This window comes from Oryctolagus cuniculus, chromosome 19 (assembly GCF_964237555.1).
Source record: "Oryctolagus cuniculus chromosome 19, mOryCun1.1, whole genome shotgun sequence".
NCBI lineage: Eukaryota > Metazoa > Chordata > Mammalia > Lagomorpha > Leporidae > Oryctolagus > Oryctolagus cuniculus.
The window spans coordinates 23,743,742-23,765,437 of record NC_091450.1 but is presented as its reverse complement, the minus strand read 5'-3'; the positions used below and the strand labels follow the sequence as shown (position 1 = coordinate 23,765,437).

At 47.6% G+C, this 21,696-nt stretch overlaps 1 protein-coding gene across 3 annotated transcripts in view; it reads left to right on the top strand.

Annotated features, from left to right (window-relative positions):
- SHISA9 (shisa family member 9) overlaps positions 1-21,313 on the top strand; it is a 319,156-nt gene extending 297,843 nt beyond the window's left edge. For 2 of the 3 annotated variants that reach the window (XM_002711757.5, XM_008257739.4), the window contains one exon: positions 15,781-19,597. In XM_002711757.5, coding sequence (XP_002711803.1) covers positions 15,781-16,160 — 380 coding nt within the window. In that variant the 3' untranslated portion in view covers positions 16,161-19,597. Of the gene's footprint in view, positions 1-15,780; positions 19,598-21,187 lie in introns of those variants that run through there. The other variant, XM_051847822.2, reaches the window with a different exon arrangement.
- Positions 21,314-21,696: the final 383 nt, after the last annotated feature.

The window sequence follows — 21,696 nt, the reverse complement described above, 5'->3', positions numbered from 1 at the left end:
GCTGATACTTCATTACTACTATTACTAGTAATAATAGTAGCAGGTGAGAAAAACATGGGGCTCTGCCATAGCCCGTAGTAATAAAAACTGTCACATTGCATTGACCCATCATCTCGCCAACACTCTTGACATCTGCTCTGTGTTTGCTTAAAGTAAAGCAGTTATCATCCTAACCTCCAGTGGCACAGATGCTACCCGAGCCCCTCTAGGGGACATAGACTTGAGTAGATAAGCGGGGTGTTACCTGAGGACGCTGGATAATGAAGGGGTTGCTGTGAAGGAGAAAGGACAAGTTTCCTGCTGCCACCTGCATTGACCAGGGCTGACTTTGTAGAGGAATCGTATGGGCAAGGACAGGAAATGACGGACATCAGGACAGGTTGCCCTATTCCTGTTTATTCCCTGAACGTCCCACGCAGGGCGCCCTCTAGTGGTGGTTGATGTGGCTCCACCCGTTCTCAGCCTTGGGAACACCTGTTCTGCTTGTTTAAACCCACCAGGGCAGACGCAGCCTCAGGCCCAGTAGACCATCCCAATTAATGTCAGTCAGGTCCCTGGGGATCTGTTTATCTTCCGAAACGGATGTGAGTGTGTCCTGTCCCTTGTCCAGGATCACATCGAAGCTCTGAACTTGGGGGAAACGGGATAGGGCTGAGATTTCATCGCACTGGTTCTGGCTGGAATCAAGCTGTGTGCTCTTGGCCCAGCCTCTCACATGCCTCGGATCTCCACTCTTGCCATTACTAAGAGAGAGGCAATCAAAGTGTCCTGTCTCCAGTCGTCAGGGCAATGTCTTAGTGTATGACTTCATATATAATCCGTGCTACAAACGTGTAAAATAACCTAGTATGCCCAAAGTCTCCATTCACCTCTAGTTAGAGATAAGTTTTAGTCGTTATGAAGGAGTCTTTCAGAAAGAAATTCACTTTACTCATCCTTTCTGCATTTTAAGGGGAAGGAGGGAGGGAGAGAAAGAAAGAGAGAGCGCTCTCACATCTGCTGGTTCACTCCCCTAATTTCCCCAACAACAAGGACTGGGAGTGGAACCTAGATTGTCTGATATGGAATGTGGGCATCTCTTTTTTTTTTTTTAAAAAAAGATTCATTTATTTTATTTGAAAGGAGGAGAGAGAGGAGATGGAAGAGAGACAGGAGAGAGAGAGAGAGAGAGAGAGAGAGAGAGAAAATGAATATCTTCCATCTGCTAGTTCAATCTCCAAATGGCTACAATGGCCAGAGCTGGAGCAAGCCAAAGCCAGGAGCCAGGGACTCCATCCAGATCTCCCATGTGAGTGGCAGGGGCCCAAGCATTTGTCTTGTGCTATCTTCTGCTGATTTCCCAAGCACATTAGCAGGCAGCTGAATTGGAAGTAGCCCAGCCAGGACCAGAACAGATGGCAGCTTAACTGTACCACAAGGCTGGCCCTGGGATGTGGGCACCTTAACTTGCATCTCAACCACTAGGGCAAACACCTGCCCCAGCATTTCTGTACCCCCTGAGATAACCGAGGTCTCCATCGCAGCAAGACCAGGACCTAGACCTCTAAGAGGGGCCGGTGGTCTTGATCCAGATCCCTGCAGGTGCTGGTTACAGGTGTAAACTGTGCCTCCCACTTCCAGTCTGAAAGAATTGGAAGCTCTGAGCCTGTGGTCCCATTTTTATGTTTGCTGCCTGGGTGAAGCTCATGCACACCAAAGTATAGATCTGCCTTCTCTGAGCCTCACCCTTAGGTGCAAACACAATTTGCCCTGGAATCTCAGTTTTCGCTTGCCAGTTTTCCTTTCATCGTGAGCATTTTTGCTTTCTTGATGGTGATCGGAGCCAGGGCCACAGCTAACAGGTAAGAATGTTGGAAGTGGACAGTCTTGGATTTGATTTCCTGCTCTGCCTCTTGTTAATGAATGGCAGAGGAATTCGGCAGCCACATTATTCAGCACCCAGGGCCTTAGATCCTTCATCTGTCACACTGGAAGAATGCCATTGCCTTGTCACTTTTTGTTAAGTAGGTTTAAATGAGACAGAGTTGGCAAAATGGCTCACTCAACGCTGAGCCCATAGTAGGTACTCAATAAATGCCCCCCCCCCTTTTCCCCTAAGGAAATGGATGTAGTCCAGTGGGAACTGTTCATCCAAGAGACACAATAGGAGATAGAAATTGTGTAATAGGGTTTTGCTTCTGTAGGAGTGCATGCATTCTACAAAGCACCCTTGGGGGGACCTCTGACCAAAAGGCAGCTTTAAATATTACTTTATGAAATATAGGATTTAGCAATTTCCTTATTTAGGTTATTGGCTTGGCAGTGAGCAGCAGGTTACAGAGCAGGTAAGGGTGGGGGGTGTTGATATGAGGTGATGTTTTTCAATAAAAACCAAATCCCACACGCTCCTGGGTTCAGCCTCTTTTGGAAAGCACACAGCAAGCCCTGGAGTTCTGATGAGCTTCTTTGGGAGCCTACAGGCCCGCGAGATGAACCAGGAGGGAGTTTTGTGGTTTGCAGAAAATGCTGTTGCAATAAACATTTTGCTAGTTTGGGAATGCTTGCCTCTGAGGCTGAGCCCACCCTACATCATGCCCACAGCACTTAGTAAGCACTCAACAGATGAGGTTGCTACAAACACGTTGTGGAAAAATGGAGCTAAGAGATGAATTTGGGGGCTGGAGTTGTGGTTCAGTGGTTTAAGCCACTGCTGCAATATCAGCATCTCATATTGGAGTGCTGTTTTGAGTCCTGGCTGCTGCTCTTCTGATCCAGCTTCCTGATAAGGCTTCTGGGAAGGCAATGGATGATGGCCCAAGTAATTGGGCCCCTGTGACTCAAGTGGGAGACCTGGATGGAGTTCCAGTGTCCTGGTTTCAGCCTGGCCTACCCTGGGCTCTTGCAGTCATTTGAAGTGTGAACTAGTGGATAATCTCTTTTTCTCTTTCTCACTCTGTCACTCTGACTTTCAAACAAATAGACAAATCTCTTCTCTTAAAAAAAAAAGATGAGTTTATTTTGGTGCTAACGCTTACTTTTCATAACACACATTTCCCATGAACATTTTGCAGATCCATGATACACATGGATTTCAATTTTTTTGGCACCAGAAAAGACTTATTTTTTAATCTAGTTTTCTATGAACTGTTTGAAGGATCTTCATACATTTTACTGATAAATTATTAAGTGAAGCTGGGCATAGCATTTGAAGGAAATCTTATCTTTCTGGAGATGTGTTGGAAAATAGAAAACCAGCCAGATGGAAGTCAGGAGACCTATATGGTAAGCCCAGCCTTGACTAATTTTGGGGTGTTCTTGAGGTTGGCGCATAATAGACGCTGAAGTGGCCTCTCCCATAAAATTAAAACGTGGGCATCATTGATCTTTTCAGGGCTGTTTGCCTCTGTAAGTAACAACCCCAAGCTGTGCTTGAATGGATTTGCCTTGTACCTACCTTTAAGCAAATCACCATGGAGAAGGCAATGAAACGGGTTGTTTGCAGTAACTGGGGAATTGCTGGGGTTTGGGGAGGTGGAGGGGTAGATCACGCAAAACCATCTGGATTGAGGATAGGAGAAAAGTGGATCCCCTGAAAACCAGGAGCTCCTCCTGGAAGTGGGGTAAGTGCGTGACTGGTATTTGTCTCAGTCATTTGTTGCCATGACAACACTAACACCTGACCTCAAATCTCATGGCATAAAAATTGATGGAGCTCAGCATTTAGATCAAGAGTCTATTTGTCTGTGATTTATGCTGCTGGCGGCAGTGGGGGGTGGGATTTTTGCACTCCCAGTTGGGTGTGTCTGGGAGGGGGCAGGGCGTCGGCTGATCTAGGCAGTTCTCCACTGGGAAGACTGGCATAACTTGGCCATGATCCCCATTTCTCATTCTCAGCGAGGGAGCCCAGATGCATCCTCCTGATGGTGGCAGAAGTGCAAGGGGGCACCTGAACACCAGCGTGCCCTTCTCAGGCCCTGTGTCTGTCGTGTCTGCTGGCATCATGAGTCTCAAGGATGAAGTCAGAATCCTCCTTTTGCATTTCCTGGAGAAGTTCCAAAGTCGCGCGGAAAAGAGGTTGGATGTAGAGGTCGGCAAAGAATAGGCGTGAGGGAGTCTTTCCTAGGCTCTGAAACCTCAGCCGTATCTACTTTGAATGGACCCTGGAAGCTACAGCAAAATAAGAAAGGGCAGGTTGGACCACGGTCTTCATTTTAGAGCTATCAATCACATACTTTATTTTTAAAATTCGATTTGTTTTTATAGATTTAATAATTTTTAACCTTTTGCCAGATTCATATTTATATATTATTCACATACTATTTTTATTGAAAATAGGGATAATAGTGTCCCAGAAAATGGAATTCATGACAATGATAAGAAAATGAGGAAAGAAGGGCATACTATTATGTAGAAGGAATAATTCAGTGAAGACAGTTATAGTTAGCTGCATATCCAATAATATGACATTGGCACTTTTTACAATTTTTTTAAAGATTTATTTATTTGAAAGGCAGAATTACAGAGAGGTAAAGGCAGAGAGAGAGAGACAGAGACAGAGAGAGAGAGAAAGAGAGAGAAAGAGAGAAAGAAAAGAGAGAGATAGAGAAAAAGAGAAAAGAAAAAAGAAAGGTAGGTCTTCCATCCACTAGTTCACTCCCCAGATGGCCGCAATGGCCAGAGGTATGTGGATCTGAAGCCAGGAGCCAGGAGCTTCCTTTGGATCTCCTGGGTGGGTGCAGGGACCCAGGGACTTGGCCCATCTTCTATTGCTTTCCCAGGCACATTAGGAGGGAGCTGGATTGAAAGTGGAACAGCTAGGACTCAAACTGGCACACATATGGGATGCTGGCCCTACAGGCAGTGGCTTTACCTGCTATGCCACATCCTCAACACTTTCTGTTTTAACACAGATTCTTACCCTTTAATTTGTTGAGTTTAAAAAATCACCAGTTGTATACAGTGTGGCTTACTGGGCGATTGATGAGAAGATAAACTGCACAATGAATTTCTGAAAAGAAATCCGTGGCCAAAGCCGCCTCTCAGGGTTCAGGGAGAGGCAGAGAGTGAGCCTGCAGTTTGCAACGAGACCCTGCTGCGTGGTCAGCTGTGGCTGGCGCAGGCGCCTGCCCACCTTTGTTCAACAGCTTTTCGGAAAGCAGTGGTTGCACAGCCAGGCTGCTCAAGGCGGGAGACAAAGGGCCTGAGCTTTAGAGGGCTGACAGCAGCAACAGACCCACACAGGGCTCCAGCAGGTGCAGCAAAGGCTGGCCAGGCCTGGCTGCAAAGCCCGCGCCAGCCCCTGTGTCTCAGTATCCTCGCCAGCAAAGGCGGCGGCACCTCCTGTTGGGAGCCCTCAGGGTGAAGACAAAAGTGGGCCAAGCTCTTGGATACCCCCTTCTGGTTTTCTGTCCTAGAGAAATGTCCTTTCAGAGAGAGAGAGAGAGAGAGATTGAGAGAGAGAGAGAGAGATGGATGGATGCCCTGAACTTCGTTAGGGCCTATTTCAAATATGATTTTCTCTCCTTGGGTCTCTGCAGCAGGCACCCGAACCTGGTAGAATGAGGCTAATTCACCATAAAGACAAATCTTCTTGTCTCTTCCCTGGCCCTCTCCTGCTCTGGACGCTTGGCTTGTTTCTACCTGCTGAGACAGTCCTAGGAACCAGCTTTGCAGCATGCATTTCGAGAGAAGAGAAAAATACCTGGGTAGTCTTTCCATAACGTGAACTGCCCTCACTTTTACTTCTTAATTCAACTTGTAAAGGAGGTAAAGTCAAACAAGCAAGAAGTTAGTACTGTCCTACAGATATTACGGTTTAAGAGGAAGACATGTATTCGTCTCTGGGTGGAGGGGGAGTGGTTTCGGTTAGTGGGGCAGCTCCACTCCAAGATGCTATTCAGGGACTCAGGCTCTCCTCCTTGTCACTCTCCCTCATCACCGAGCTGCCCGTATCTGTGTTGTTCAAGTTGTTTCCTGGTGTAGCATCATTCCAGCCTAGTGGGACGCGGGGACAGAGAAAGACCCAGGGTGGACAATTTTCTTTGAGTGAGGTTAGGTTAAGTGGGAATTGGGTGTATGGCTTTGGCTGGCATTCCGTTGTGGGGAGATCAGTCACATGTCCAAGTTTAACTTACAGGAAAGCTGGGGCATCCAGTTTGGGAGGGGGTGACCATGTGCCCAAGGTAGAACAAAGCTGACCTGGAAGGTGGACAGCCATCTGTTTTGACCTCTCCCAAGTAGAGATGTTCACTTACGGGGCCCAGCTGTACAGTGTGTGGTGCTCCAGGCTTTTTTATACCTTGTCTAGCTTATGCCTTCTCCAAGCTCTGATATCGATTTTGCTATCCTCATTTCATTTTTTTTTTAAAAAAGGATGTATTTACTTATTTGAAGGGCAGAGTGACAGAGAGAAACTGAAAGAAAGAGACCTTCTATCTGTTCATTCACTCCCCAAATACCCACAACAGTTTGGGCTGCACCTGGCTGAAGCCATGAAGCCTGGAGCTCCAGCCAGGTCTCCCACATGGATAGCAGGGTCCCAAGGGTCTGGGCCATCTCCTGCTGCTTTCCCAGTCACATTAGCAGGGAGGTAGATAGGAAGTGGAGCAGCTGGGACTTGAACTGGCACTTTGGCAAGGGATGCTGGCATCGCAAGTGGCAGCTTAACCCGCTATACCACAGCTCTGGCCCTCTTTTTATTTTCTTTTTTTTTTTTAACAGGCAGAGTGGACAGTGAGAGAGAGAGAGAGAGACAGAGAGAAAGGTCCTCCTTTTCCGTTGGTTCACCCCCCAATGGCCGCTATGGCCAGCGCACTGCGGCCGGCACACCACGCCGATCTGAAGCCAGGAGCCTGGTCTCCCATGCGGGTACAGGGCCCAAGGACCTGGGCCATCCTCCACTGTACTCCCGGGCCACAGCAGAGAGCTGGCCTGGAAGAGGGGCAACCGGGACAGAATCCGGTGCCCCGACCAGGACTAGAACCCGGTGTGCCGGCGCCGCAGGCGGAGGACCAGCCTACTGAGCCGTGGTGCTGGCCCTCTTTTTACTTTCTAATAATGACAACCATTACAGCTACCATCCATTGAACACTTACTCCTAGGCAAGGACATTGGCAGTTTCCATGATACGAGGTGCTCTCTGTGAGTCTCTACAATCCTGTCAAGCCCCTGGTGCATAGACTGCATTGTTTTATTTTCAGTTTTGTGGGTAAAGCTTAGTGAGCCAGGGTGACTTGACCAAAGTCCCAAGCCTCTCGGTAAAAGAGTTGGCATTTGAACTCAGTTCCCTCTGTTTTCAAAGTTCAGACCCTTTCCTCCTTATCATAAAGAGTGTTGTACAGTCATGAAAATCACATGTGCCTATTTCCAAAATGAGTTTTATGTTGTCTGAACGTGGGGCAGTAAATTCTTCACACTCTTAGCCTCCTTTGCTCTTTGCTTCCAACAGTCCCAGGGCTCACGCTAAAGCCTTGCTATTCAAGATGGGTGTCTCCCAGGGCACCGAGGAGTCTGGTATAGGATTCAAAGCCAATGCCTTGGTTCTTTGTCCATATTGAGGATGATTTCTATTCTCTGCATGGCGGAGAAGGCATTGGTGGAAGCCGCAGGAAATTAAATCTTGATGAATAGTTCAAAACACAATCTTACTACCTTCTCATGGAGGAAATCATTGGGACACAACATGGAGAGCCCACTGGGGGCCACCTAAGGAGAAGACACAGGGGGAGTCCCCAGGGCGTGGCCTACCCTGGGTGGTGATGAAGAAATCTGTCTCTTCTCCACAAGTAGCACAGGGCTCCTTCTCTAACCCAGCCCTGTGATAAGCTGTCTTTCAGCCTGTGATTGGCCAGTGCCCCAGCCAATGCTAGCACGCTGCAGAGAGTGCTGAGACCTTCTTGTAATGGAGTTGCCAGCTGAATGCTGGAAGCACCAAGCCTGGCTGGGAGACTTTTCCCTAGCCCCCACTGCTACCCACCCCCAGCTCTGTCCTGCTGAGGCAGGAAGATTTTTCCTGGTGGGGAAGGGAGACACAGAGAGCTGCTATCCACTGGTTCTCTCCCCAAGTGCCTGCAGCAGCTGCACCAAGGTCAGGCTGAAGCCAGGAGCCAGGGACTCCATCCAGGTCTGCTATTTGTATGGTAGGACCCAACCACCTCTCAGTGTCTGCACTGGCAGGAAGCTTCGGTCAAGAGCAAGAGCTGGGACTTGAACCCATGCATTCTTTTAGAGGATGTCTTAATAGGTGGGCCAAGCACCTGCCCCTCTCTGATGTTTTGAGCAGAAGAATTGGGAAGAAAGTTTTCCCTGCATAATTCCCTCCCCTTCCTCCTTTTCCTTACTTCTGAAGGAAACAGACCCTTGCGAAGGAAACAATGTTCACGTTACACAGTGCAAGCAAGTGGCTAAGTTAATGGTGGCTATTGCGGCAATAAAGCCAAAAGGTAGAACTAGGTTTTCATCCATCAAATCCTGAGAGCATCGCTTGGACAAGTTGCTAAGGTCCTCTGAGCCTCCATATCCCTGCTTCTAAAATGGGCCCCATAATGACTCCTGCCTAATTAGGGCATTGCAGGTGTTACCAGGAGTAACACATGTCCATCTCTTATCAGAGTACCTGCCATGGAACACATCCTTAGTAAAAGTGAGTTATTACTACCTCACTTATCACTGATTGCAATGAAGGAGACCACTTCAGTACTCAGCCTTCTGCAATGTCCACTTTATTTAACCAAACCCTGCCTCCTTCACCTCATTCATTCTACCTCCTCTGAGCTAGGACTGCTTAAGACTATCCCGTCTTCTGCAGATTTTCAGGCAAACATAAGGAGTCTCCTTGATCTGCTAGAGAAATAAGTCAGGTGCCAGCCCTTCCATCGGTTTAAAGAGCAGGCCACTGGCTGTTCTGTGATATGGAGCAGATGACCAGAAGATGAGACACCCTGTACATTTTCAGGATAGTAGAGAAAGTCATCAGACTTGAAATATCTTCAGTGGTTCCCTTCCTTCATCAGATGCATATCATCAACCTCTTCTGTTCCCTGGGCTCTGGGCACTGGGCTGGATGCAGGGGATACAGCCCTGAGCAGAACAGATACCACCTCTGCCCTCAGTGGGGCTTATACTTTAGCCAAGGGAAGCAAACAGTATGCAGCCAGCCGTCTAGGAAAGTCACTGTAGTGATACCGGCTGAGAACGTGTCAAAATAAGGGGAAGTTGTAACAGCACAGGTGGGACAGCCTCCACTGAGTCGTCAGGAGTGTTTCCTGAGAAGGAATCTCTGATCAGAGCAGCAAATGACAGAAAGGAGCGTTTTGGCCATGGGGATTGCAGGGATGAGGTCCAAAGCCTCTGAGTTTGTGAGCAGTATCTTGTGTTTGGGGAATTTGAACTGCATCCCACCAGATCCATGTCTGCTGGGAACCCCCCAGGCTATACATGGAAGTAAAGCATTTGCAGGTATAATCAAATTAAAATAAGGGCCCAATAGATTAATGTGGGCCCTAACACAATGGCTGGTGTTCTGATAAGAGAATTTTGCACACATACACAGAGAGAGAAAGGGGCGGGGGAGGTGGAGAGGCAGAGAGAGACAGCCAGAGGCAGAGATTGAACGATGTGGCAAAAAAAGCAGTGGATGTCCAGGGTTGCTGCTAGCCATGAGAAACTAGAAGAGGCAGGAAGGTTTCCCCACGGTAGCTTTCCGAGAGAGCATGGTTCTGCCGACCCCTTCAATGCAGGCTTGTGGCCACCAGAACTGTAAGAACGGATTTCTGTTAAGTCATGCGGTTTCTGCAGCTTTGTTACAGCAGCTCTAGGTTCATGATCAGTGTGGAAGAAACGAAGGTGGACAAGTCCCCTAGAATCTGGGTCACACCGACTCGGGGGACCCTGCAAAGAATTTGCACTTTGTTCTTCAGAATGAAGACCCAGGGTTCATCACTGCATTTTATCACATTCTTGAACCAAAGACAGAGACAGATGAGGAAGCTTGGGCAGGGCCCTTGCTCACCAAGGAAAATCCATCAGCTGAGACCCAAGTGAGCATGAGCTGTAGGAACCCCTCTTTAAGATATCTTTGGCCCAAGGAAAGAAGGCAGGTGGGAGGCCACCTGCCGAGACCCTCAGATGTGCAGCCTATCTTGAAAACTGGTTATTACCCCACTGCTCTCAATTTCCAGGGAAGCGAGGATCCGTCCCGCCCCGCACCTGTACAAGTGTGTGCAGCTCATTAAGAGAGAGACAGATGGAGGAAGGTACAGTTTAATTTTACAACCCCTGTTCCTTCAAGGCAATTAGGCTCATTGGAAAGAAAGCACCTTTTCTTTCATTATTCTTCTTTTTTAAATGAAGAAAAATCAAACTGGAGAGGACCTGTGTTGTTGGAAGACTCACACGTCTGTTTCTTGGTCTGCTTGTCAGCCATCTGCCCATGCGATCCTGGGGCTGGTTAGGTTAATGCATTTATTAATGGGACTTACAAGACTGCTTGGTGTTTCTGCTGTTTCCTGCACAATGAGATTTTCAATATACTGAGACAGGGACCATGCTCCACGCAGCCAGGAGTGGCCAGCTAAGCAGTTCTATCCTCCTCATCTGGCTGCAGGCACTGTAGAAAGGGAGTGCATGAACACGCTGCTTTTTTTTTTTTTTTTTTTGGACAGGCAGAGTTAGAGAGACAGAGAGAAAGATCTTCCTTTTCCGTTGGTTCACCCCCCAAATGGCCGCTATGGCTGGTGCGCTGCGCCGATCTGAAGCCAGGAGCCAGGTGCTTCCTCCTGGTCTCCCATGCAGGTGCAGGGCCCAAGCACTTGGGCCATCCTCCACTGCCCTACCGGGTCACATCAGAGAGCTGGACTGGAAGAGGGGCAGCCGGGACAGAATCCAGCGCCCCGACCAGGACTAGAACCCGGTGTGCCAGTGCCACAGGTGGAGAATTAGCCTTGTGAGCTGCAGTGCTGGCTAACACTGCTTTTTGATAGGAAGGGTTTACCTGCAGAACCTGAACTACCTCCTTGTCATGGAAGCAACCTTGAAACTATGTCTTTGAAGGAAAGTCTTAAACCCCAGGCACCGAATCTGTGTTTGTGCTGCACTCCTCGGACACACTCGAGTCCCCTGCTGGGATACAGCGAGACAAATAAATGGGTGTGAATGATAGAACCTTGCCTGCAGCACATAAGATGATCTGGGGGTAATCTTACTTTCTTCATGCCACCACTCATACTTGCTTTCAGCTTCTCAAAGCTGCTGTGTTCATTCCCACCTCAGCACATTTGCAAATGCTGTGGTGGATCAGCTGTCTACTGCCACGTAAGAAATGATCCAGTGCTTCGTGGCTTAACATAGCAACCGTTTACCGGGTTCACCATTTCAGGTGAGCAGAGACGTCCTTCTCGTGTGGGCTCGCTGCTGCTTGCAGCCTGGCTTGTGAGCATCTCTCAGTAGCTGGCAGGTCGGTGGATGACCACGTGGTGGGGGATGACCTCAGCAGTACCCGGTGATTAATGAACTCTTGGCTGCAATGAATGTGGGTAACTGGCCCATGGGCTCCTCCAGGAGGCCAGCCTGGGATCTTTTTCCCTGGAGGCAGAGAGTTTCATGGGCCTGAGAGCTAAAGCCAGCCAGAAAGCCAGACCAGGTTGAAGATGTCGGGGAAAGAAACCCAACCCTGTGGAGGCGTTTGCAGTAACGCACCGTGGCCCTTCCCTCAGCAGACCACGTGCTTCCTCCTGCACTGCTTTTCTCATTCCTCTTCACTTTCGCATCTAAGCTGAAAGAGCGCTTCCTCAAGGAAGCCCCTTCCCAATCGGATCAAGACCCCCTTAGATACCCTCGACAAACTGGCATTCAGCAAACACAGAGGAGAGGTGGTGGCAGGAAGGGACGTGGGAAGAAAGGGCAGACCGGTTTGGATGAGTGTCTCCCTTATGCCGAGTAGGTTGCCTGGCCCAGTAAGTGCTGTTCAATTTAATCTAGTGCTTATTTCATGGGTAGAGGTTAGATGAAATGTACATATTGAATAGGTACTGTACTCCAGGAATTTTGCAATGTTACTTATGTAATGTATTCCTCTCAATAAATGTAAGAGGAGTTAGTACCACCCCCAGTTCATATCTAAGAGAGAGGAATAAGAAGTTAATGGGCATCCCTAAGGTCTCATAAACTCAGATGTATCTGACTCCAGAGCGCACAGACTTTGTGTCCATTCTACTCTTGTCCCAAGTATCAAACGCTTTCTCTGTCCAGGGAGTGTCCCGTACCAGGTCCACCAAGGGGCCAACTCAGGTCTGGGTGTGAAGGAGGATGTGGGTTCCCCATGTGGGACTCCATGGCGTCTCTCCATGGAGCGTCTCCCTGACCTGCACTGACATGACAAGCAGCGAATGCCTCTGTGTCTCCTTTTCTCCTTAGAACATTCTTGCAAGACATCACTTATCCCAGCTGCCAGGATGATCTGCAGTCAGTTTTCTCCCTTTGTTGGAAACAGGAAGCTTTGAATGTATCCTTCACTCCAGTAAGACTGAGACTAGGCACTTTACAAAGAGGATGGGGTGAATGATTCTGGTCGTGGCTGGGTCCATCACAAGAGCAAATGAGATTTCCCACAAGGGACGACTGAGAGGAGAGCGAGAGCGGAGCTTCCTCCTCTCCTCCTGCCCTGCTGGCCTTCTCTACATTCTCATGGTGTTTTATTCATGCGTTCATCCATCAGGTGTTACCTGAGGACCTAGTATCTTCCAGGATCTAAGCTGGGCATTGATTTTGCAGTGCAGCGCAAAATCAGCCCTAGCCTTGCCCTCCTGCAAGTCTAGGGAGTGAGATAGAAAATAATGAATGGGCTGCATGGACAAGTGCAAAACAGTGGCTGTGACAAGTGCTATGAACAAGAGCCTACTAGGGAGGGACCCTCACCTTGCCATGCTTCCTGGGAGAGAGGGGACCCCAAGCTGGGAGGGAGATGAGGATAACACAAGCGAAGGGAGAGGCCGCTTCCCTTTGGTTCACTACAAAACCTTGCTGAGGGGCACTGTGCTAGATGCTGGGCCCCAACCTGTGGTTCTCAACACCACAGTAGAATCACTCATCACTCAAGGAACTCAAAATCTATGTGTGGGCCACATTTCTGATCTTACTAAATAGCTACAGGAGGCTCCCAGGTGTCTGCATGGAACTGGAAATCTATGTCTTTCTCCTAAAGACAGGATGATGGAGGTCTAGTCCCAGCTCTAATTTTAACTTGTGTATCTTAAGCAATCTATGATACTTCAGGAATGTGCTTCTCTTCCATGTTTAGTAGCAGACTCCAAGATTCCTTTTTAAGTTTGCCAGTCTGTACCTTCAGATAGTTCTAGATTTTAGCAAGGTGGGAGGATTTTTTTTTCTTTTGAAAATTGCAGCTGTCTTGGTCACTTGCATGGAAAGGGATAGAAACTCAGCAAAACTGTGTTAATCCCATAAAGTTAATTTATGGAGTGTGGTTGAGGAGTCTGAGTGGAAGCCAGGTCTATCAGAAAGGACCTTGTGATCAGCAAGTAACATCTGCCATAGACATAGAGGAAGCAAGTGGGAGATGTTTGGGTTTCCATCTTGAAACCAAAGCTTCCCATCCCAGCCTTTCCAAAGCATAAAATAATGTCCAGTAGACTTCAGCTCTGTCCTGGCTCAGCCATGAGGTGTGGATAACCTCACTTAAGTCATTGCATGAGCCTAGATTTGATAGTTTCCTAATTTGTCAAGAAGCATTAATAATCTCTGCCTTTCCTACCTTCACTGTTGAAAGGATCAAAGGAGAAAAGCAACAGGGAACCTTGATGGTCTCTGTGAATTATATAAACTCACACGAGGAAGACTTGGGGATGTCAGCAGTGTGGATGGAAGAGCAGAAAATATGTCTGGTGTCCCAAGAGTTGTAAGTTCAAAAGCTTGATGTTAGGATAACGTAAATTCAAGGTGTGTTATCACAAAAGTTAAAAAGGAAGAAGGAGGGAGGGATGGATAGTAGTACTGTTATATTTTTTAAACTGTATGTGTGAAATACATGAAATCAGTCCTCTTTTTATGCATGAATAAACTTTTAAAAACTATATAGAGAATCTTATAATAAAATAATTGCAAGAGAAAATAAAAGGAGATGTTATAAAAGTATCAAGTAAATAGATAAGGAAATAAGAAAGAATAGGATGAAGGAAAAAGGAGGAAAGGAAGGAGTGAGGGAGGGAGGGGGGAGGGAGGGAGGGAGGAATCAGGAATGCTGGACAGAGTATGGTTCAACTGAGTGGAAATTGGTACAAGTCTTTTGTAGAGTTGGCACTATCTATATGTATCAGAATCCTTAATAAGATCTATAATTTCATTATCAAGATCCATCATCATGTTTATAATTCTACAAGTAATCCAGACCAAGGGGCAGTATCCTATTTAGTTAAGATGTAGGAAGTTACTATTCGAGGCTCTGCAGGCTGTGTGGTCTCTGTCACAGGTACTCTGTTCTGCCACTGCATAGTAAAAGCAGCATAGGCCATACGGAAAGCAATGGGAATGGTTTCATTCCCAGTAAAGCTTTATTTACAACAACAAGTGGTTGTGAGATTTGACCTGTGAGCCATAGTTTGCAAATTCCTGATATAGATTAAGAAAACTTTTTAAAGGTACTTCAAGTTAAAAGCCCTAAATATAAGGAGAGGCATAAGTCAAAAGATTCTCATCTTAGCCTTAATTGTAAAAGCAAAATGTTGGCACCACTTGAATGTTCAGTGACGGTATTGGTTAATTTTGATAGTTCTCCTCAATGAAATATTGTATATATGTTCAGATGGTGTTTATTAGTAATTTATAGCACGATGAAGAAATATTTGGTGCGATGGTACAGGATTGGAAATGTTTTAGTTATGATCATGGAAATGGCTAATAGTTAAGGATTGAAATATACTCTTTTTGCTGTTGTAACTACTTTCCTGTGCAGAAGCTGATGGTCTTACAATTTAAGTAATGTAGCCACAGTTACCTGGCTAGTAACTGGCAGAGCTGGGGGTTAAATGTAGCTCTTAGCTGATAAAAGTGAAAATGAAAGTAAGCACCCAAAACCCTGAGAATCCCAAAGGAAAATCTGTTTACTGAAAGAACCAGAAGAAAACACACTCCTGGGTTGGCACTGGCTGTCTTAGGTGGTAGCAGATAGACATAGGTATCTCTCAACATGTTCAATGGTTTCTCCAATGAGAATTATTCTTTTTTTTTTTTAATTTATTTGACAGGTAGAATTATAGACAGTGAGAGAGAGAGAGAGAGAGAGAGAGACAGAGAGAAAGGTCTTCCTTCCGTTGGTTCACCCTCCAATGGCCGCCATGGAGCCAGGTGCCTCTTCCTGGTCTTCCATGCAGGTGCAGGGCTCAAGCACTGGGGCCATCCTCCACTGCCCTCCCGGGCCACAGCAGAGAGCTGGACTGGAAGAGGAGCAACTGGAACAGAATCCGACACCTGGGAATTATTCTTTTTCTTAGTGCTTTACACGGCAGCCAAGGGTGGCAGAACGCTAGGTGGGCCAGTGCCGGGGGAAGTGTGTTTATTTGGGAGATCTAGAGGTCCTCTGGGGAACGTCCTGAATCCTCCTGATGCTGCTGTTGTGCTTCCCGCCCCTCTGTCTTGTTGCAGGTGCAGTTGCTAGTGTGTCTTGTTTGGACTGTTGGCCCTTTTGTAGGCTGTTCTTGAGTTGACCTGCCAATCCCTAACTCTCTTTCTCTCTCCTCTCTCCTTCTCTCTTCTCTCTCCTCCCCTCCTTCGTCCATCTGGCCCACTGCACAGCTGACAAAGTCAATGACGACTTCTATTCCAAGCGACGGCACCTGGCAGAGCTGGCCGCCAAGGGGAACCTCCCTCTGCACCCCGTGAGAGTAGAGGATGAGCCTCGGGCCTTCAGCCCTGAGCACGGCCCCGCCAAGCAGAATGGACAGAAGTCCCGCACCAACAAGATGCCCCCACACCCCCTGGCCTACAACGCCACCGCCAACTTTAAGGGCTGGGACCCCAACGAGCAGTCTCTCCGGCGGCAGGCCTATGGCAACAAGAGCAAGCTTGGCACGGCCGAGTCGGGCTCCAGCGACCCCTTGGGGACTCGCACCCAGCACTACCCACCCCCACAGCCATACTTCATCACCAACAGCAAAACAGAAGTGACTGTCTGAGCTTTGCTACAGGGAGTTCCCTGGAGACCACATTCAACTGAGAGAGGCAAAAAATCCCAGTCCCTACCTTTCCTACCCTCCATCCCTCAAACACACACCCACACACTCTCAACAGGAACCCACTGTAGACCTACTGGTGACAGAGAATCACGCTTTCCCTGGGTCACGCCTAACACGCTTCAGCAGGCAGCTGAGGAAGACAGGAGCATGGACATGCAGCAATACAGCAAAGGGGAAACGGAGGCACCCTCTTAACATCGGGCCCAAGGTGGCCAGCTCACACACCCACACCGTGGGGCTAGTCTTTCTTTTCCTCCTAACTGGAAACTGAAATCTGTGATGGCAAAAAAAAAAATAATAATAATTAAAGTAGCACAATTTAGAGAAATTGTCCATGTGAGCACATGCACTATTTGCCATGTGCTATCTGTTTTTTTGATAAAAGAGCCGGGTGAAAGGGGATAGAGAGAGGGTGAGGCTGTGCACAGAGAAGCATGGATGTCAGAAGAGTTGTTCTGGGAGAGATTCGCCTACACCAAGAGCATTGTTTTCTACCCCCAAGAAGTGCTGATGTGAACACCAAGTTTTAATGAGTAGGAGGCAGGAACTGGACCCCCAACCATATAGGGATAGGACTTTTTCATATTGTCTATGTTGACAGCAAAAAAGAAAAAAAAAACTTTCAAAAAAATAAAATAAAATAAAACACCCTGAGCCCATGGATGGGGGTCAGGGATGGGGAGGAAAGAACTTTTTGAGAAGCCCCCGTGATGACCATGACCATGGAAATGGGAGGCCCGGGCTTTGATGGCGGGGAGAGGGTCTAGAATACGAAGGGACACTTTTTCTAAAGACAAAACATAAACCCTTTACAAAACAGACACGAACCACAAATTAACGTTCGTCCAACATCTTCAAGAGTTAGGACGTTGTCTACAGCTGACATCAACAACAACACAGAATACCCACCGTCGGAAAAGACAACAGGAGGTGAGGTGGGGCCGCAGACACCTTCGATCCTGGCTGTCGCCGTCACCTCCCAGAGCTGAAACAGTCCTCCAGGAACTGCCTGTCTCCGCCTTCCCCTCCCCTTCAGCGTGTTGCCCCTGCCGTGCCAAACTTCTCCTGCTTTGGACTGAAGATGTCATCAGCGTGGGTGGTGCCTTCAATGTGTTACTGTTTCATGACAGTCTTGTTTCCAAGTGTAACCTGTGTTCTTTTAGCCTCCTTCCTCCTGTTTTTTTCTGCAGTAGTAGATGTTTCCATTCTTCTTTGTAGGTGAGCCCACACTATTACACCTTTGAAGGGGGCTGCTGCAATGTCGGGGGACCTAAGGACACACCCCTTATTCCCACCATCCTTCCAAATGACCTCCCTGGGTATTTCAACCCATCCCCCAACCCCACCCCTAGCCAGAATTTTCTGAGGGTTTTCTCAGATGGGTTCTCATAGCTAACCAAGACCATTCTCCTACAAGTTCTTTTTAGTCCAGTGGAAGCCCAGAGCAGGCCATGGAAGGGGAAGAGATTTTCATTTAGCGAGAGGTTTGGGACTCACCCCAAAGGTCCTCACTAATTAATGACTAGGTACTTCCATGAGACCCACAGGCCTCTGGGGTCAGAAGCTGGGCAAACAACACTCTGAGCGTTCCCTGGGATCCTGAGCTGCGATATTCTGTCTCACCTGTCTGTCTACCCTGGCATCATAGAATCAGCCAAACCAGATAATTCTCCTCCTCACTCCCAATAGATATCAGGACACCAACGATGCATTTCTTCTCTCTGGGCCTTAGTCTCCTGTCTCGAACATGTGGAATTGAGGCCAAGTGGAGCTTTTCCAGCTTTCTGAAACAGCAAAAACTCTGCCTGTTTTTACAAATGAAACCTTGCGAAGAACCTGCCGTATCAGATCACCATGTGTAAAGAGGCTTGGTGCTGTTCAGAGGAAGCAGGGGTCAGAGGTTTAGTGCCCACCTTCCCGGCCTCCTTGCTGGAACCCTGACCCCTGAAATACTGCTGAGTGTGGTCGGTATTTCCTTGGCATTGGTTCCTGCATGCCTGTGGCACACTTGGCATATCTGTGTGTCACCATGACAATATCTGTGTCTAAACTGACTCATTCTTAATACATTTTATTTTTAAAAGGAAAATTTCCTGCCTTCATCACAAATAGAAAACCAGTATCAATCTCCATAAATAGAAAGTAAGCATAAAAATAAGTCCCAAGGCAACAAAACAGCAATGATTAAATTCTAGCTAGATACAGCTGCTTGGGGGAGGGTCTGAACCTAAAGCCTGGTTCATTCTCTCTCTCTCTGGGAGATTAGCAGATGTTAGAGAGTCGTTGAAGACACCAGCACATCCCATGGAGGCCTCTTGCTTGAACTCATCAGAAAGACTGAAATGTACATTAAAAGGGACCACAGCTCTGATCCATGTGCTACCCACTGGAGTTTTATGTCAACTGGTGGCACACAGCCCACACTTGAGCAAAGACAGAGTTGACTTATTGGAGGGGTTCCCTGTAGCTCAGAGTTCTGTCATCTTTGCTGTTTGCCCTCAACCTATTTCATCTCATTCTAACCCCAGCTGCCATTCAGGGTCTTTCTTAGTCTCTGAATCAAGGATATTGCATTTCTTCTTCATGCCCCTTCTTTGATGAGCCAACAGCATCCAGCGAACTTGGCTCCTCGGGGTCTGCATTTGTGATTTTGCCAGCAAAGGTGCCATCTGATGAAGGAGACGTAGCAGTGACGAAAGCCCAGCAGGACGGGTGCTTGCCAAGTAGTGCTGTCCAAGACAGACACCCCTCGGAGCTTTCTTAGTTTCATTACCTTCCAGGAGGCTTTGAGAGATGCGCTGGATGGGGAAGGTCTGTGTATCCGTTGGCTTCTGCTGGGGGCATGTGCACAGATCTCAGGATGCTGAAAGACAACATGACCCATGGAACTGAATAGGAGTCCCATGTTCCAAGACAGGATCCCATAGCCAGGATGGGGGGAATTGGAAAAGCCGGAACACAGCCGAGAGAAGGTCCTCTCCTTGTCCCATGCCCTAGAGGCCTCTACTTCTTGCCTTTAGTTGTCTCCCAGATTCCAGCCCACTGGGGCCAGAGTCTGACATCCTCTTACCCACCCTAAGACACCCAGCCTACGTCCACCTTGGGCTCTGCCTGGCATCCCCATCTAACTCCCCCACCCCCAGTTTATTTGTGTAAATGGAGCATATTTTCTGTGCAAATATTTTAGTAATCGTATGTTCTGCAAGTAAACCTGTGTTAATACTGTCACAACTGCAGAGTTTATGATACCAATAATACTTCCTACAACAAAGAAAAAACATTTGTTTGTTTTCTAAGAATGTTTATTTGTAAACATATGTATTCACTATATTAATATGAATTTCTTACCTGGCAATAAAACTGATTATATGTGATGCTCTAGGGGTTGCTCTGTGTCTTTCTAGGGCCCAACATCCTACCAGGAAATGCCAACACTAACATAGGGTGATAAACCTTTAATAATCAGAATCTATGGGAAATCCTTGCAGGTCAAGGGAATTTCTAGTCTATATATAAGATATATATAAAATATATTTTTTTCTGGGAGACTTTCTATGTGAAACCTATTGAATAAGTTTGTGTCTTTGTTCCCTTCCTTGCCTTAAAAAGTATATATCATTGCTAGGTTTCCTCAGCATAACTGACTTTATTCTTAATCAAGAATCGTTGAAAGGGTGGGAGATTGGGTTCTTCCCCTAATTATTAAATTCTATTCCCTATTAGCATTGAGCTTCAAATTTGCGGGCAGACACTTGTTTGGGTGAGGTTCCCCCCAGAAAGCGACTCTGAGTCAAGGATTTGAGTGCAAGTGCTTTTTATCTGAGATGTGAAGGGAACACTGGGAGGAGGAGGGGGGATGGGGGGATGATAAGGACAAGAACGCAGCCAATAAAGGGTATCTTCTCTTGCCAACTACTACTCTGGGATGTTGGAAACCTTTGGGAAAGGGTGTCAAGTGTACATACGCAGAACTATTCCACCGAAGTGTGATGGAGCTTGGGTGGTTATGTGCCACACTCTCTAGACATTTGCAAATTGTTGTCAGGGACTATTATTGTTCACTGTCCTGTGCAAGACCAGAAGCAACTCCACGGTGTCAGAGAAGCCCAAAGCATGGAGGTGCATCTATCAGCAAGTGCAAATCAGCCTTCGCACTGAAGTCCTAAAGACACTGTGATGGGGATGGGAACTTGCAGAGGTCTGAGGTTTCCTAGAGGTCTGAGGTCTTTCTATTTTGTGGTTGCTTGGAGATACTTTCAATGTCAACCAAAGGGGAAGTGAACCACAGTGTGCAGCCTGAGCCAGCATCATTGCTCTGGGACTTAGAGACCCTCCACTGGCTACAGGGTCACTTGGTATCACCCAGAGAAGATCCCATGAACTCTCTTGAGGGTACAGTTCTGGTTGTCAGAGATGTCTGAAAGGCACACGGGGTGGGGGTGTGTGCTCCTCCAGGACTAGGAGCTGACTGGGAGTGGGGCCACTGACCTGCATACGTCATAGCTCCATGGGTACAGTTGAGGGATAGATAGCCATGCCTTTGCGGGAGAGAAAAAACAATGCTCCTAGTGAAGACACCCAGTTAATCACAACTCACAAACAGCAACAATCACCGAAAATGCTTGCAGAGTCTAACACTGTGAAAGGCTTTGTATGCATTGCCACATCTGGCCCCCATGGCTGTGAAAGGTGGGTACAATCACACTTTGGAAATGCTCCTTAGGGATCTATCTTACGTTTGAGTAATTTGTACAAAGCAGTTCAACTAAGTCAGTAGTAGAACTGGGGCTTGAACTGGGGTTCGCCCTTCAACTACTGCACCAGTAGTGCTCAGTCGGATGACCCTGTGGGGAAGGTTGGTAGCCATGCTGACTTCCAAGCTCCCCCTGTAGAGATTCAGATGAGGTAGACCTGAACCGGGCACAGGATCCAGTGTTGGTAACACACTCCCTATCGTTGCAATGCAGAGGCTCCTGGACCCTACCCTGAGAAGCGTTGCATGAAGCCACGTTGCCTGATCGCCCTACATCTGCGGGCTCATCCTGAGGACCTTGACCTGCAGAACAAAACAGAATGAAGGTGTGTGCTTCCAGAGAAGGGGCCTTCACCCGCTGGCTTCACATCCAGTGTTGAAAGGCCATGTCCTTTAGCAAGCAGAAGATGAACTCCAGAAGACCTGGTTGGTGGTATTGATGTCAGCACTTTGTTGCCTTGTGCCTTCTGCCCTGCAACTTGCCTTCTCTGGGGCTCACATCTCCCTCCCCAGGAGGAGGCGGCTGCAGTTGGTAGTCTTCAGCCTTACTCTCACTTGATTGAGAGGTCCCTTGCTCCTCACCAGGGCAGCTGATACGGTCAAGAGGACTGAGTCCCTTACACTTCCAAAGGCTTGTTCCTGAAAGGCTAGGATTTCACTGGGTAATTGAGTGGGCAGCTTCTATGTTTGGGCTACTTGTACTTGCTAGATACTTGGCTTTGT